Below are 17,605 nucleotides of genomic sequence, written 5' to 3' on the forward strand. Positions count from 1 at the left end.
AACTAACATCTTATTCGAGTCAATTAACATCTTTAATGAGTCAGTTAACATTTTAATTGAGTTGAGAATTAATTTCTCAGTTTTATCAATAAATAACTTATTATTYGTGCCAATCAGTATCTTAAATTAGTCAGTCAATATAGTCAATAACCATTTTAATTGAGTCATTCGCAATTTTATTTACTCAACTAACATCTTCAGTCAATAAACATCCTAATTATTTAACTGTCGTCTAAATTTATTCAACTAACTTCTTACTCGAGTTAATTGAAATTTTAAATTAGTCAGTAACCATCTTAAATGAGTAAGTCACAACTTATTTTAGTCAATTAACATCATAATATAGTCACTCTACAGCTAAACTAAGTCAATAAACTTCTCAGCAGAGACATTTAACGTATTAATTGAGTCAATTAACTTCTCATTTGAGTCGTTTAACATTTTAATTAAGTCACTTACAATTTAATTTAGTCAACTAACATCTTAATTGAGTCAATTAATTTCCTAATAATCAAGAAACATCTTAATTTAGTAATTTAATATTTTAGTTTAGTCAATTAACAACTTATTTAAGTACATTAATTCTTAATTGAATATAAATTGACTTAGTTAAAATTACAAAAACGATTTATTTACAAGGAATTTTATAACAAAGCTACACTTTAAGCAAAAATTTTACGCAGCACATATTAGTGACTATATACTATGCATACATACATAGAATATTTAGCAGTAATCTTATGCTATAATCAACTGAAGCAGAATCTTTAAGCATATATGTATGTATATGGATATAACATTTGTATATATTCGCGCACATATGCTTAGATGTGCCGTCCAGTTAGCCAAAAAGTCCGGCCAAAGCCAGCAGTTGAACACATTAAATTACCAACATACTGGCGGTCATTAAAAAAAAAGTAATGACTGTACAGATGTATCTACTAGCAAGCGGCTAACCGCCTGTCTGTCGGTTGTTAATCTAATCTTGAACTCATTTAATTCTACGCGAAACTACTAAATAAAGGAAAAGAAGCAACGCTTTTTTGCGAGTAAATTTTCCGCTCCGCGACTAAATGTGTTACTACACTCATGGCAAACACAAATGCATACACATGTGTACTTAAAGTATTGTATATGTGCGTGTAGAAATAAATTTTAGCAATTTTGTGTAGAAAACGCGTGCATTTGTGATGCTATCTGCGTGTAGACGCTTAAGCCACCTGCTGCCGCCACCGCTGGAACTTTGCGCTTTTTATTTTTATTCACTTAAAATTTATTTTGTTATTTCGTTTATTCATTTTTTTATTTACTTTTTTAATTTTTTTTTATTTTTTTTTTTTTGTTGCTGTGGAGCATACTCTTCTATAAAAGATGGACTAGAAATCTAACCTTGCAGAGAGTTTTCGAAACTTTGAACTTGGTACTAAATTTGCAAAAACATTCTCCATTGAAAAATTGATTATTCATAAAGAAAAACAAATAAACACTATACCCTGCCATATATTTATAAAGAGAGATCAGAGATATTAAGAGATAGATAGCAAGGGAATATGAGCTAGAAGAGTGCTAGCTTGAAAATATAGCCTTCATTAATTAGGCGTGTCTAAAGCTTTCAAAGCAGAGCTAATTTTTACAATTTTAAGTGAGAGCGGGTTCTGCTTCGTGTATAAAAATTGTGTACATTCTGACAAACTTTTGCATAATGGCGGCTTCTAGGCCATACCATTCAAAGGAAATCTACGTGCAATGATGAGGTTAAGGACTCGTGCCAATCGTGATTTTAGATTTACATATTCATTGTACATATAAGATTACAGAACCCTAAAGGGGGTATAATTTGTGTGTACAGGGGTACAAAATTTTTTGGGGACTCGATAGAGTCTCAGAGCATGATGAGCTGTCCGCCCATCCGTCTGTCTGAATATAACTTGTCCTTCAGTTGTTTAGATATCGATCTAATGTTTTGCACACGTCCTTTTCTAAATAAGATACAGTTCATTTGTCGGAACTACCGATGTTGGACCACTATAGCATATACTTACATGTAGATGTGGCCGCACTATTAACAAAATACACACAAATTGGCTTTAATGCGCTCACCAATAAAAATTGAGTACGAATCATAAATATTCTAAATAGACACACACTTAAATTTCCCATTCTAATTACATGATTAGGAATATATTATTTTAATTTTTTAACCTTTCTGGCGCACAAAATCCCACACTTTCCAGGCCTTGCTAATTTTGCGACAACGAGAGGCATCTAAAAATCATTATTCATTTTCCATGTCAGTTTGTAATTTAAATCCAATTACTTTGGCATTTTAGAATGCACCACACCAGGAGAAATTACACCTATAGACTGCTGACCACACCACACTGTGCCTTAGATCCATTACTACTCGTCTCGACTGTAAGTCACCGCGCCACCAGTTCGCCTGTTTGGCTGGGACAACATTGTCATATTGTTTTACAAATTACTTATCTTAATCGAATTTTAATTGCTTTGCGGCGAGCTAAGGACAGTGACACTGTCCCATACAACAACAACAACAACAACTACTACTACTATAGTCACCACTACGAAAGCAAATTAAGCAAAAGCAACTTGCATTACAAACTGGCACAGTGATTTTTATTCTATGTTTACTTTTTACTTTCTCGTTTGATTTTGTTTTTGTTTCTGTTGTAAGCTGAAATTTAATATTTGTGCGCTCAGCTGGCGGCGTGGCACAATGCGATTATAAAGACATTTCCACAGTGGCCAAAAAACAAATACACCAAAAACAAAAATACTTAGTTAGGAAGGTGGAAACATAAATATAAATTGACACAAAAGAGCAGAAAGCTTAAAATTGCTTTACGCGCCGCACAAACTTTAGGCAGGCGGATTTATGACAAAAATAGCAACAATAACATCACCAGCAAATGTATACATAAATAACGAACTTAAGTCCAAGCTAAATTTAACAAAAAATAACGGCGTTTGCCATAAAGCAAACGAAACAAAAACGACCAAAACACGAAGTGGGGTAAGCAGAACGAGCTGGGCGACAGCTGAGTAGCCCGAAAAGCAATTATGAGTGACCAAAGTCAATGTAAACAAATCACGCACACACTCACACACACACACATGGTTTGCATAACTCTAGAGCGCGTGTGCTTGGGTAGAGGGCAAGGACACACCGAAGGCAAGCAAGCGAGCGAGCAAGAAAAAGCTATAGAAAACACATTTCCGAGCATTACAGCAAGATATGAAAAGTAAAGTTTACCTCGAGTAAACAGTATGAAAATGACAGATTGAATACCACTCGGCTGGGAGTACAAATACAAGTTGGCGCAGCAGTTGGAGACACAATGGAATCAATGAGCGTCTGCACAGTGTGTTGATTCTGCTAGGAAGTAGTATTTAGGAAAATTTATACTCACGCTGACCTCATTTAAATTAAGTAGATATCGTATTTTATACAATAAAAATTAGTTTATGGTGTATAAATACTAATAATTTACTCACAAAATACTAAATACTTTATACTGTAAATAAAAAATGTTTCATGACTTCTGATACTTTAAAAAAACAGTCCTTTATTAAAACCTCTTTTATAGCGAAGTTATCTACCACATGATGTGTCAGCTGATGCGACGCCGTTGTCTCACCGTTGAGTAGTGCAGAGTCAGCTGACTCTTTCATTTTGCATTACCATATTTATATCACAACATTTATTTACAGAATGTATTTTAGGGCAAATCAATTAGTAATCTATTCAATCCCACACAAGGCGACTCAATATTTCTATAGTACTAATGTGGTGGTTGTTGTTTTCTTCTAATTATAAGTAATAAACATTGAAAGCTGATTGGTGTTTCTTCGTAGGCATATAATTCTTCAGTAACTGGGTTTTCAATACGCTACGCTACGAAAGTAGACCGATAGGGACAGCAAACGACGCCATATTTTTACTCGCTCTTCTGATTCATCATGAAAAGATATACGATCCAACAACGAGTCTAAATTTTTAAAATTTAGTACCGAAATTCGGTGGCACTAGCCTCACTAGCCTTCAATTTATGATCATCATAATCGTCCTGTCAGATCAACAATTGAACGTCTAGTGGAAAAATTTGAACCCACTGGCAAGGTACAAAGTGTTTCCGTATCAGTGAGACAAAGAGGTGCCCGTAGTGTCGAGAATATTGCTGCCGCTAGCACAACAATTGAGAAAGACCCAAATGAGTCTCTCACACGTCATTCTCAAGCATCGGGCATCACTTTGACGTCGTTGTGGCGAATTTTGACAAAAAATCTTGGCCTACATCCTTATAAGATAAAAGCAACAAAGGAACTGAAGCCACTTGGCCACTAGAATCGTCACATGTTCAGGAAATGGGCTGAGCAAGAACTTAAAACTGATCCGAACTTTCATCGAAAAATCATCTTCAGCGATGAGTCTCATTTCAGGAAATATGTTTTCAAATTGGTACAAAATACACTTACTATAATTTCTTGGAACAAACTGTAACTCTGAATTTTGTTTATTTATTTATTTTATTTTTTGCTCCACTTGCAACATAACCAATAATCACTAAAATTTATTTCCAATGTGTATTCAGTGTGACACCGGCTCTGCAAATTACCTGTGCTGCCACCCGCTTGTCGCTCTTCTTGTCTGTCAAGGCTTTGGCCACTTAGCTATGCTCGTTTTTGTTTTGCTGTTTTTGGTTTGCACATTCTTTCTGCGCACTGCTTGCCAGTGGACGCCACCAATTTGGTTGGGTGCAAATTCAAAGCAAACACTCAAGTGTGTAAACAACAACGCCCTTCAACGAATGCCAGATGAGTGTGTGGCGTGGCCCAACTGATTGCAATTGTTGTTGTAATTGTTATTGTTGCAACTGTTGGTTAGATGTCGGGTTTGGCTGAGAGCGCGGCTGCTGATGCTGGCTGCGGCACAGGCTGCTGCTGGGCTTTACACTCAATTTGATGATGGCCGGCTAAGGGCAAGTAATTTTTTGCTGAGAACGGCACTTTTTCCCACATAACACACACATACGCAGACTAGCGACAGTTTCTGCTGACCGCATGCAACAATAAAAGCGCTGAGCCAACAAAATCATGGTTTGTTTAAGCCACCCATATCAGTGTTTGTGCGCTTTATTGCTTGTTTGTGTCTGTCAGTATGTTTGCACGTGTGTTTGATTTGCATAAAGACTCGGCGATCTGCGAAATAGAAAAATAATATGATATTTTAATAAAAAAGATTAACGCAAACAAAGCAAAGCAAACGCCAAAGACAAACAACGCACCGCGGCAGTGGGGCAGCGGTGAAAAATGCCATTATAAAGTGTAAACAGACGACTTTCAAATATCCCATTTACATTTTTTACGCTCTTCCATTACACTTTTCCACATCAACATTTCCTTCGTGATTTCCTTTTGCAAAAACTAACTAACTTCTCTGCTTCTGCTCTTGCCTTGCAGCCGCGAAGTCGCCGCCTTGCGTGACGGTCACCTCGGCGGCAACAAGGAGCGCCTCACCGTCGAGTGGCTACAGCAATCGATCGCCGAGATACGCAAACAACTCGTCGAACTGCAGGGGCTCGCCAGCGAAGCCAGCAAAAGCATTAGCCATCGCACGCAGAGCTACGAGGACATGGCGACGGTGCGCAACGACTTCACCCAGCTGAAATTGGAGGTGGCCGCGCTGCGGGAGCGGCAGCAGCAGAGCGAGGTATTCGTGCAGGAGCTGCGCGAAGAAGCGCTACAGCAGGAGGAAGACTATAAACGTTTGCTCTTGCGCGCCACGACGTCGCCGACGGTCGTCAAGGGCATGCCAGCGAAGCCGGCATTGGCGTTGGAGGAGCCGCAAACGCAACAGCAACTACAGCAAACAGTGCAGTCGAGCGAAGTCGATTCGGAGAATAACGAGGTGAGTGTGTTGCATGCAAATGATTTTTATAATGTGAAAAGTGCTTATATTTTATTCAAAAATGTATTAACTGCCAAATTGCCATTGTTATTTTTGAGAATTAAGCTGGCTGCACATAAGCTGGTAAGTGTTTGCACTTCATTGCGAATAAGCAAAGCATTGTTGTGCAATCACATATTTTTTGTGGAAAATGTTTAATGAGGCAAAATATTTTTTTTATTTTTTTATGGATTTTTAGTGTTCTCTGAGATTTAGAAGTTCACATGGGTTCATGATAATAAACTAAACGAGCTTATGGGTTAACAAATTTTTAATAGAAGATCATTGGATCAGCAGAAAAATAGGCCAATAACTCTTACAACTTATTCCTTCCAATATTTGTGAACCATAATATAATTTATAGAATTTTTAAATATATTGTGTAGAAAAATGGTAACCGAAAAAAAGTTTCCATACAAAAACCCGATTTTGCGCTTTTAATTTGAGCCAAATTTCTAGAAGATATCTTGTCAAATAAAAAAGTTTTTCATATAAGTGAGTTTGTTCCTTCAGTTTGTAAGACGTCTCAATGCTAAAGTGATCCGATATAAAAAAAATTTCTTCAAAAAGAAACCAAGGTTGGTGAGGATGTATAACTTGTAAAGTAAAAAACTTTTCCATACAAGTACTTGATTTTGATCGATCAGTTTGTATGACAGCTATGTATATGCTGTGAAGCGCCGATATACGTGGTTACGACAAATAAGCAGCCCCTTGAGGAGGAAAGAACGTGTGCAAAATTTCAGTTCGATTTCTCCAAACCTACTCCTATTATGACGTTCTATTATATGTGAATAATAAATTAATGGCCGCTAGACCACTGTATTCGTAAATGTGAAGTATGCAGGACAACCAGCAACTAATCTTAGACAATTGAATAGAAATATCTGATTTTGAATATTATGTATCTGCGTTTGGCAGAACACAGTCAACAGAAAACCCTATGCAACCATACCTAAGTTGCCTGATATAAGTTAAAAGTGGTGTTTTTAAGAAAGCTCTTACTCAAATAAAATATGTGAATTTAATTTCTCATCAAATATATCCTCTTACACTTCGTCTATCGAGCTGTCGTCGTTTTATATAAGAGATACTTTATCCCTCATTTGGCCGAAAATTTGCTCGAAAACACATGTAAATAGTCGCATCTGATGTACACACACACAAGCACCTGCACAGAACCTGACGTGCCCTAATCAATGTTCTAATCTATCAATATTTCTATAATAACCATTAAGTGACACCCCCAAAGCGCCAGTCACGCAAATAGTCCACTAAATTGCATTCACGCGCTTATTGGCATGACTCGCCAAAACCGAGCAGCGCTGCCCGACATTGGATTACATGTGAAAACTCAGCAATCTGCCAATCAATTTAATGCCGCCAAGTGCTTTATGGGCCAATGCAATGTCATATACAGTTCTTGCCTCTGTAGTCCCACTCATCATTACACGCAACTATGCGACTCAATGTGTGTAGGTGAGTGCTTCTAATGGCGCTGTCTGCTTACTAATTCACACGTTTAGCCTACACACAGGCGCTGCTCAACTAACCGAAAAATGTAGCACTTAGCGGCACATGGGGGAATTGTTAGCTGTAAGCTAAATTAGGGCTGCTTCGCTGCAATTTTGTATACGGCTGGTTTGTGCTAAAAATGTCCACATGCTTGCGATTATATAAAAACTGTATATAAACATACATTCAGACTTGAATTTAGACACAATTTATCGTGCGTTAAGACACAATAATTTAAATAAAGTATACATTTAATAAAGATATTAAGTATTAAGCATTAGCTTATTTTCTAGCTTAATAGTACCATATACTCATTGTCTTCTATTTGCTATGAAGCTCTATAATCATATGCATTATGCGTAAGCTTGAATTCTCCGCTGGCAAGCCTTCAAATTACATCAGCAACTTTGGTCAATTCCCTAAAGCACATTTTGGTTTCATATAAATGCTCGTAAGCTTGCGAATAAGTGCCAAATTACTTGTGTGTACACTTAAGTTTGTATGCATGTGTATGTGGACTTATGTCCCTTCTTAGTTTAAAGCACTCTGGAGGCTGTTTAAGCGTTGAAAACACTATTGTGAGCAATAAAATAATTAATTTTAGTAAATAGTTTCAATTTTTATTGAAGAAGAGCTCAGAGTAAAGCTATGGTGCAAATGTTATGGCTCTCATCCTCCTAAGTATTATTGTTTGGATTGCAGACTCAAATTTAAGAGCGCTACGTACAATTTATGGTCGTCATAACCGTCCTGTGTGATCAACAATTGAGCGTCCAGTGGAAAGATTCCAATCCACAAACACAGCACAAAATGTTTCCGTGCCAGCGAGACAAAGGAGTGCTCGTAGTGTCGACAATATCGCTGTCGCTAATATATCAATTGAGAAAGATCCAAATCACTCGCTCACACGTCGTTCTCAAGCATTGGACATCTCTGCGACATCGTTGAGGCTAATTTTGCGAAAATATCTTGGCCTACATCCTTACAAGATCAAATTAACGCAAGAACTGAAGCAACCTGACCACCAAAGTCGTCGCATACTCATGAATTGGGCTGGGCCACAAACTGGGAAATACAACAGATGATGTAGAGACTTGCGTTTAAATCCACTGAATTTCAATATAAGCCATATGATCTTAGTTCTTCAACTGGTGTCCAGAAAAGCCAAGCGCTTTACTTGTTTGCTGACTAAATATTTGATTGCTTGTAGTTACTCATTTTCAGATTTATCTTGACTAGAGCAGAGAGTATGAAAAATACCCTTCACAAATTCCAAAAATTCCATAAAAGCACTTGTTTCCGATCTTTCTGTTTGTAAGGCAGCTGAAAAAAAAAAAATTCTGGAGAACAAAATCACATGTGGAAAATTTCATATCAATAACTCAAAAACGTGTAGACATATGAACAGAAAGACATACGGACATATCTAAATCGACTCAACTCGTCGCACTGACCATAAATATATACATACATTGCATAGCGTCATCCATACATAATAAGCCATGCGGTTATTGAACTGCAAAGTAGCAAACCCTTGCAGCAAAGCACAAGTAAGGCAAGCACATCCAAAGCCGCCTCATTCAGCTCTTATTTCCATTGCATACCTGCCACTTAACTTCGTGCGCCATACCGATCTCAGCACTTCAACAATTGCCTGCCGCTGAAGTGCATCACCCGAGCCAATGAAAGTGAACGCGTGCAACTCACTGTTGTGTTGCTTACAACGGCTGTTGCTGAGTTTTCAATTAACTTCCCGTTAACTCACTTTAAGCACTTCTCAACGATTGCCAGCACTTCAGCCGACGATCGACTCTCACGCCAACATTGTATCATTCACAGGTTCTTTTCTGCAATTTGCCAACGTGCACGTCGTAACTCCGCTTTAAGGTATGCCGTTAAATCGCTTGAATGGTGAGTATACGAGCGCTGCCGAGTTTCAATGTAATAGTATTTTTCTACAGAGAATTATATACTACTCAATAAGCTGCGGATGGTAATAATGTATACCAAATTCAGTGTGTCAAGTAAAGCACTCACCTCTTGCTACCTTTCGCATTTCGAAATTTCAAACCTTTACCCCTTTCACTCCGCTGCCACAGAATGTACGTTGTGCTTTAACTCTTTTATTTCTCCTTTATTCATCCATTGTTCAATTTTTTTTTCCTCAGTTGCTGTAGTTTGTTTTTTGCTTTTTGTTTGCTTATTCGCACTGTTGGTTCCATTTTCTCCGGCTGCCTCTTTGTGCTGTTAACTTGTTGTTTACTGCAACACTTCGACTACATTCTTGCAGCGCTCTTACATTCGATGGCAATAAAGAAATCATTAGTAATAACAATAGAATTTGATGGGCACTACTTAGTTGCCAACACTCGTTCGTTACGAAAGTCATCAATGCTTTGGACAGTCAGTCAATACGTCAGTCGGTTTGACGATCAAATATTGAGCGCTGTTGAGCGTCAACAGTTGTGCAACAGCAGATGGAAATCGACGGGTAGGTCTAAAGACTACTTTTTTTAACATTGAGAACCTAACGAGCTAGATTTGATTAAGAAATAAAAATTAAAAAAAAGTGAAGCTCGTTTATAGTGATACTTATGAGTCAAGTGCAAACTTACTTTTCACTTTAGCTTCCCATGTTGCATATTTAGTGCCCTACGCTTACTCCATTTGCATGTTAATTAAGAGATGTGGAACTGTCATCCGGAATCCTTGCCTCGTTTTAGTGTATATTTTTCTTAAGAGAGTCATTCGTATTTCTTAAAAATATTTAATCCGATATTTGTTTGCGAACTTGTTGTTTGGTTTTCACGTTCTTCGCTTGCAGCTCTTCAATAAAGTGGAGAACAGCACATCTCTGCTTCGAAATCGACCGAATATGTCATCTTTTTCGGGTTTCCTTATATCTTGTTGCATACCCACTTTGCTCTACTTCCTGCTAAAATCAGTATACATCCATATCTTCTTCTCCCCAACTTTTACAAGTAGGTTTCACCATTTTGTTTCCTGAAAAATCCGAATTACAAATACCGCGTAAAAGATTATACAAAGTTTGATATTAAGGACTTTGTAAATGTTCAACGGCGCTTTTCCTTACGGCTTGTTTTGATGCTTTGAAGAATGAAAGGTTCTACAATCTTTATGCACGAAAAAGACTCGTGTTATAACAACTGCTTCTAAGAAAATATTGTTGATATTGTTCAGTACACTTTTGTTGGCGGTACAAACACCGCTTTGAGTTTGATATACTCACCGTTATTTATTACCCACCCTTCACTCAAACCCTTTAGTCATAAGGAAGTTACTAACAAAAACTGGGTTGATGTGTTTTCGAGAAAACCGAAATTCGCAAAATAGTAGGGAAAAGGTAGAATGCCAACAAAATGATAGTGTGATTATGTTAGTCCGGATATCCAACAGTATCTACCGTTTTGTGCTTAGTTGGAATCGCTTTATTTCTAATTTAAAATTAAAGTTGCATCAGCTCCATTATTGAACGCATTTGCCGTGCACAAGTGATGACTTTACTGTTTACTTGCTCATATGAACATTAGCACATAAATATATAAACAATATATATAACTTTTTCAATACAACAATTTGTCGTTTTCACTTGTACAACTGTACTTGCCATTCACCGCTGTCACTCCACACTTTTAAGCCACATTCGCTCGTTAGCCGAAGTATACTCTGATGATTGCTAAGTGGTTTTATAAATTATTTAATTCCACTTTATGGCTGCTGACCTGGCCAGTTGAGCAACACGTCAGTGGCGTATTTATTTCTTAGCAATCAGTGCTGATGCTTTTCATTTGCCAGATTATTTGTGGTGTTTTCAAGTTTTCTCAGAAATACGAGTTTAATTTTCAATTGTTGATTTTATTTTCAGTATCACGAACTCGGTTTTATTGGTTGTGAATTTCCAGTTCAAAGCGAAATGCAATCATTATATTCCACTTCAGTTTGAAGAATTATAATGTTTACGAAAATGCTCACACATACACACATACTCGTATATAAGCGTAAATAATTGATGAGTATTTCTTGAAATTCTTGATCCGACGCAACTGAAACTTACTCTGTTTGTTTTTTTTTTATAAAAAGTGAATTTGAATAACAAAAATGGTTTGTGAATACATATATATAGTGTACATATATATATAAATGTATGTATAATACAATATAATATATGTAAGTATATATTTTATTGTGTGCAATGATTTGTAATCTTTGTGGTTCAATTGGTTGCTGGTGGAGAGAAAAGTATTTTATTTGATAATATATCTTCACGAAATATTACATAATTAAACAACGATACAATCGATCGAACATGTTGCTTAGATCAATCCAGAAAAGCACCTTTGAAGAGTATTGTAGCTTTGTTGCAGCTAACATTTTGCTTGTTTTATTTAGCCAACCAATTGTTGCCCCAAACAATTCAAATGAGTCGTCTGAATTAAATTTCACTTCATAAATTAATTCGAAAGAAATATTTTGAGTACAAAGCCAATGAATTTATTAGTTATATCTTATGCAAGTCGCGATGTGGAAAATGTACATACAAATATTGTCAAAGGGAATATTTAAAATATCTAGATTTATAGTATCTTGTTTAATTAAAAACTTTTTTTTGCATAGTAGGCAGATATGAGCAATAGCAAATCAAATTATATTTTGCTCGCATGAAATTCTTTTTCAACAGATCTGAATAAATGAGATAATAGAAAAATCTCTACAAAAAGAATGTCATATGAGAAAAATACAATTGATAATTTCAATGTCGTGATAGTATATAGAAAATATTGTTATAAAATGCTATCTATAGTAAAGCAAATACTTCCACAAATGATATATCGTAAGGAATGCATATATATGAAGATCATCGGTTGTTGTCACCACTTTCATTATATATACATACTCATATGTAGATTAATAATCCTACTCTTTATATCAGTTAACTTTAATCCCAACCCAATTTGCAAATAGTTTAATATGATTGAAAAATATGACTTACTTTAAGAGAAATGTTATAAAAATGTTTAGCTCTTTAGCATATTTAGCTATCAATAAAGCAATTACAAGCAATTGTAATTTTATTATAATATATTTATATTAAATAAATGATAAATAAAATACGCATCGAAAAATAATGAAAACCTCTCTATGTATGTGCCATACGTGCGCTCAAATAGCACGCCCCTCGAAAACTAAATATAAGTGCTAACACCATGAAATATGTCCATGCACGCGTACTTATATTCCATATGAATTTGCATATTTTCCAACATTACTCATACGCCATGTACGACTTCGTAATTTATTAAAATATGGCTGTGGAAGAAAATGTGGCATGTAAATTCAAACAAAGAACTGTGCTGCATTCAACAGTTAGAAAAGGCCAACTCGTTTGAATTTACACATTTAAATTGCGCATTTAAGCTGCTGAAACAATGAGACTTCATTTAATTATACTAATTTTAAAAGTTTGACAAAAACTTTGCCAATGTCTCATTAAATTTGTACAAGTACGTAGTACTTAAAATAAAAACGTGATTTTTTAATTTCGAGTTGTGAGTTTTATTTGCATTTTTAACACATACCACAAAATAATTTCGTTGGTCAAATTAATACATAGTTTTCCGATTTGCTTTTTGAAACGAGAATTGTTGAAAAATTTCAGTGCATATGCAATATAAGGTTATGATATCAAATTTGAAAACCTTTTTGGTTGACTATGGCGCACTTAAAATCTTTCCAATATAATTTAATTATAATATAATTCCCAAATTTGAAAAGCCTTAAATTTTAGATATTTCATAAGGCGGGCTTTTTTGGTAATTATGGTAAAGCAACATAATCTTTTCTTTAGTTTTTTCCTAGCAGTTTTTAACATTTATCAAATAATGCATATGTCACAAATATCAATTAAAATCCAGTTAGAAAAAATATTTTTTAATGAAATTTTTTGAAAATTTTTTTAGAAATTTTTTGAGAAAAATTTCATGAAAGTGTTTTTATTAATAAATAAACTTTCGCGTCCCGTGACCTTTGAGAGTAGCAAATCATGGAATTTATACAAAACTGTTTTCTTCAATCATGAAGAAGAAGAAATATTATGAATAATTGCAATTTTTAGAACTCGATATACCATCGTACTAGATATACATCATACTAGCAAACTGTATTAAAAACTGTGTAAAAAACTGTAATAAAATTAAAAATATAAAAAAATTGTAAAAAATTAAATCAAAAATGATAAAGTTTCCACTCGTTCGAAAGCTTAAAAAATTAAATAATATCAAAAATGTCATCCCCATGTAAGTAATTGGGGTCAAAACATGAAAAGTTAAAACTTTCAAAATTTATCGATAAACATTATTTGGAAATTGCAGATATTTCGACAAACCCTAATCCTTTTATTTCCAAAAAACAAAATATAAAATTTTTCGTTCAACAAAAATGTTTTAAAACTATCAGGGTTCTAATAGAAGCTGAAGTTTGCTTTTTAAAGAAAATTGCCTACAGTTGGGCGCAGATACACTAAAATAATTAGTAAAACGCCATATAAAATTCTATTATATACTAATTTATTGATTTAAACGTCAACCAGCAGCTGCTTACACACACCTGCGCTCAATCAGCGCAGCATGCATTTATAATCATATTAAGAAATTCTTCAGGGATAATTTTAGCAAAGTTTATGTGGAAAAGTTTGATAATTTGCTTTGCTGCATACTTCACACATTTAATGAAATTTTAAAACACAACATGCGCTCTGTGCCTGCGGGTAATTTTTAATAGACATTTAACAAAAATTAATAACTTTTAATTGCTGCCTGCATAGTTTCGAACGTAAAGCGCCAAATTACCGTAATTCGAAAATTGTGCTAGCGAATTAGAGCAATTAAGCTGCTATGACAAACAATTAAAAAACTACTTTTCATATTTGTTATGAGCAAAGAGCGCGTTAGTCACTAAATACTGTTATGGCAGCTTATGCTAAAGCCAAGCTCAAAATTGCCTATGAGTTAAGTAAACCAATTGCAAATGCTGACATCGCAACAACTTTGCAGTGTAATAGAAAAAAAGACGTGCTAAAAATTTTTAAGTGAGCGAAGGAACAATTTTGCATAATAAAGCAATAACAGCAACACAAAGCTGCATGGTATTAGTGGCGGCAAGCGTACAAAATCAGTTTTGCAACAGTTTTCGAAATTTAATATTTTACATTCCACCGGCTCATATTCCCATGTCAGCACGTCCCTTGAGCGCGCACTACACACGTCCACACGCACACACATATATGAGTACGAGTAAGCATGTACGCATTAAATATTCGCTTGTCATATTAGTTGGCTGAATTGAATAACGGCGATTCTTTTTGCATTGCCGAAACTGGCAAAATGCCTTCAAAATAAATTGAACATAGCACGCACACACACAGATATGTATGCGCGCGCGCCTACAACAAAACCGCGTCAATCCCAACACGCACGCTCGAGCAGCTCGTTAGAATGCTGTAGCGTTTTCGTAATTTCGTTTTCTAGTCAAGGCTCATTGCATCTGCACAATGGCCCACACACGCACACGCATACATACGCGCTCTCACACACTCACTAGCATTCATTCACTTGTGTCGGCGTGGCGCATAAGTGAAGCGGCAAAGCAGTCAGCACCTTTTTGGGTCGGCCGCACACCAAACACACCGAAGATTTCCTGAATTTCCTAGATTTTCTACATTTTCCGCATTCTTCGCCGGATTTCGGCTTCTAAATGGAACTGCAATGCACCGACAAAGCGCCTGTTGTGAATTCCTAAATAGGCGGCGCTTTTAAACGCCTGCAAAGATGTACAGAGGCGCACACAAGCACACACACTGACACATATTTGCCTATTTGCCACTCCTCCCTCACTCTCCATCTTCGCCTTCCTAGTAGTTGATGATGACTTGTCTGCTCAAGGCGTTTGGCTGAGCTGAGACTGCTTACGGTTGCTATTTACATGCCACACACACACGCTTACATACATGAATGTGTTGTTATTGTTGTAATTTATGTAGCAGCAACACATTTTCTCGTCACTTTAACAAGTCTTACACAAATAACTATCAGCATACCTGACAACAAGCAAGCAGCAATAACTACAAGTTCTGCTTGGAGTGGGTGCATGGCGTATACGTAACGGCAGGCCGGCAATACAATGACTTGTGTATAAATTTCCATCTTGTGTGTACATATATGTGTGTGTAGGACAATTTTCGCACAATCATACAGCCAAGAAACTTAGTTAGCAAATATCACTTTGCTATGTCAGCTTGAAGCGCAAATAATTCAAAATGGCAAGGACATTATTTTCTCCAGCACAACAATGAAAGCAACACAAATAAGGTACCACTACTAGCTACTCTATTTATATGTAATGCTACAGAGTTAGTTGTTTGCAAATTCTTACTACAAGACGAACGAGTCTTTACGTGCTTGGCTGACTGCCTCGGCAATGGAAATGCCAACTGACATAACTACCTACATATATTGTATAACACATATACATACAAATACTTGTGTTGGCAAATCTTAACTGTGTCTTCAGTGTACCGTTGGCTACTGCTAATTCCTCTGTGGCATTACGCATTTGCATGATAGCGCAAATTTCACATGGATTTATGGTTACTTTTTCGGATATGTCTTACATCTACATATATATATTATTACCTCAATGCCTTGATTTATGCGTAAAATTATTAAATTGTGGTCAAGAAATGAACAAAAATTTAATTAAGTCAGCAAATTAATTGCAAACTACCAAATAAGTGCAATAAGTTAATGTTGATGATATAAACTGGTTTCAGCACATTTTATTAAGCAAAGAGATATTGTTTCGTAATGATTTTAAATATGTAAATTATAAACGGGTGAGAGAGAAATTAATTAAGCATTACAAAATAACATTATTTTGGAAAAATAATTGCTTTAAGAGTGGAATTTTGAGCTTTTCTCTACCATTTATGATGGTTTGGATCAAATATTTAATGCAGGGAGATGTGTTCGATGATTGGTCGAGAGGATACTTGACTGTAAGCGGCCGCACTTAAGCCAGCAGACTTTAAAATCTCCGATTAGCCTCAACTCCGATCCGCCTCCGATTAGCCTCAACTAAGAGATAAAGATTTAAAAGAATGATTTCCTCATACTTTTACTTGCTATGCTACTGTGATATATAAAGTGAATTTTTTATCAAAGTAAATAGCGTCCAATAAACCACTTTTGGCAACACGCTTTCAGTCGAAATAATCTTGTTTCTATGTAGTTTTGAAGATCTTCTTATATTCGGTTTTCATCTGCTCAATCGTTTCAAAACAACGTCTTCGCCCTTGAGTTTGCTGAATAGCCAGATGTGGTACGACGGCAAATTAGGTGAATACTGTGTGAGTCGAGTTTTTGGCAAAACATTCACAAAGAACCAATGTGGTGTGTAATGCAGCAAATTCGTTTATGAAAAAAGATAGAGTTGTTCGCTCGTAACTCCATCCGTTTCCGACGATTGGCTTGATGCATAACGATGAAATAGTATGTTTTTTTTTTCAGTGTTGAATCGGTGAAAGGAATTTATAGTGCACGATCACCTCAGCTTACTTTTTGATCACAATTGTATACTCCACCGATTCTAGATTTCATAGTTCCTAAAGGAAAGTTATCAGGAATGACAGGTAGGACTTAAGGACTACTCAATCTTTAAGGAGTTTTTATTGCTAACCTGCTTTTTCAGCAAACTAGAATGAAACACTAAATAAGAAAATTCTTATATTACCACAAAACCTCTCTCTATTAATTAATAATTCAATTAATATTGAAAACAATTCTAACCAACATTCAATTTTATTATAAAATTGGTAAAACTTTTACCGAAACATTTTAATTGATGAAAAAAGTTTATGGCGATGATTGCCTATTCCGTAGCAGAGTACACGACTAGCTTCAACGTTTTCAAAGTGGTCGTGAGGACATAAATGACAATCAACATGTGGGCCAATCAAAATCCGTGATCAAAATGGCTCAGAATAAAACATTCGACAGACGATTATTTGACCAAAAATCACATATCAACCATTAATCACTCCCCATATTC

At 35.7% G+C, this 17,605-nt stretch overlaps 1 protein-coding gene across 1 annotated transcript in view; it reads left to right on the forward strand.

Annotated features, from left to right (window-relative positions):
* The window catches only part of LOC108978929 (protein scabrous), a 90,117-nt gene that overhangs the window by 18,884 nt on the left and 53,628 nt on the right, over nucleotides 1-17,605 (forward strand). The window contains exon 2 of the mRNA XM_018949448.1: nucleotides 5,482-5,929. Within this exon, the coding sequence (XP_018804993.1) occupies nucleotides 5,482-5,929 (448 nt within the window). The remainder of the gene's footprint in view (nucleotides 1-5,481; nucleotides 5,930-17,605) is intronic.

Source organism: Bactrocera latifrons, unplaced genomic scaffold (genome assembly GCF_001853355.1).
Source record: "Bactrocera latifrons isolate USDA-ARS-PBARC rearing strain unplaced genomic scaffold, ASM185335v1 scaffold_13, whole genome shotgun sequence".
NCBI classification, from domain to species: Eukaryota; Metazoa; Arthropoda; class Insecta; order Diptera; family Tephritidae; genus Bactrocera; species Bactrocera latifrons.